Genomic DNA, 1,180 nt, shown 5'->3' with positions numbered 1-1,180 from the left:
ATGGTCTTCATCTATGGTGGTGCCTTCCTGGTGGGAGGGAGCCAGGGACTCGACTTCCTGAATAAATACCTGTACGATGGCGAGGAGATCCCAGCACCAGTCCTGACTGGATATCCCCATGTTACCATCAGTGTCCCTGCTCATACCAACCAGCTCCTAGACAGCTGCAGGTGCAACAGGTGAATACAAACCAGTCCTGACCTGTTGCTGATCATCGCTCAGGAACTGACTGTGGCATCCATCTACATTTTCCATAAGAAGCCCTACTCCCTTATGGCAGATGTTCTACTAGCTTGTAGTGGTTTTGAGACTAGGCCTTCCTTGGTGACCAGGTTGTAACCAAGGAACCAAGGCCATGTTCCCAGTAATCCATACGATTTTTACGTAAGCAAGAGTATAAATAAGAAGAGAGAGGAAGCTCTCACTCTCTTTCTTCCAGCGGATCGAAGGCAAAGGTAGCTTTGCTGTCGCTCTGCCCGGGTGAGGGAGTGAGGCCTGGTCCGCCTACTTGGCCTTAGGCAAAGAGTGCCAGCGGCTGTTTGGTGTGGTTCGCTGTTTCTCTTGAGTGAAGTATTTGCTTTTTATCCCTTTTTAATCCTTTTTTTTCCCTTTTCCCTTTCCCTTCCCTTGTCCCTTTTGGGGGGTTCCTTGTGAGTGTGAGTGTAATAGCGTATATAATTCCATTTATATATATAAATGTTCCCCTTGAAATTCAGTTCAGTTTGGGTTCTTTTGAGTTCTTTTTCATGATCTTTTTCAGTTGTCTGTGAGAGAGGGAGAGGGAGGGGGGAAGGTTTTGTCCCTGTGGTCCGGGCACTTGGCTGGGAGCCAAGTCCAACCTGGGACAAGCTCTGTGACTGAATGTGCAAAGGTGTTGCACTGGCAGCTGAGTGTTCTGTTAGGGGCAGACTTCAAAGCCTGTTGTTTATATCCTGTCCATTCCCTTCACTCTCCTTAACAAATACAACAAGCAGTGAGGATGCCAAAGGCAGCTGCCTGATGAGCCTGCAGAGAGATGAGGGTGAGGAGGCTGAGGCAGGTGAGGAGGAGGAGGAAGGCTTCAAGCCTTGTAATGGGAGTGACAATGAAGTGAAGACAGAAATTCTGGACTATGTGTGAACTTGATGAGCAGTCTGACTGATGCTGGATGGAATCATCCTTAAGGAATGATGTCCTTTTA

General features: G+C 48.1%; 1 protein-coding gene across 1 annotated transcript in view; it reads left to right on the top strand.

Moving 5' to 3' along the window:
* The window catches only part of LOC114054566 (bile salt-activated lipase-like), a gene marked incomplete at its 3' end in the record, with an annotated part of 5,716 nt that continues 4,536 nt past the window's right edge, over positions 1-1,180 (top strand). Inside the window, exon 1 of the mRNA XM_027877867.1 lies at positions 1-79. Within this exon, the coding sequence (XP_027733668.1) occupies positions 1-79 (79 nt within the window). The remainder of the gene's footprint in view (positions 80-1,180) is intronic.

Source organism: Empidonax traillii, unplaced genomic scaffold (assembly GCF_003031625.1).
Source record: "Empidonax traillii isolate 1590-97213 ecotype Southwest subspecies unplaced genomic scaffold, ASM303162v1 scaffold34:size3740991, whole genome shotgun sequence".
Lineage (NCBI taxonomy): Eukaryota > Metazoa > Chordata > Aves > Passeriformes > Tyrannidae > Empidonax > Empidonax traillii.
The sequence above is the reverse complement of the archived record's forward strand: the minus strand, read 5'-3'. Positions and strand labels throughout refer to the sequence as shown.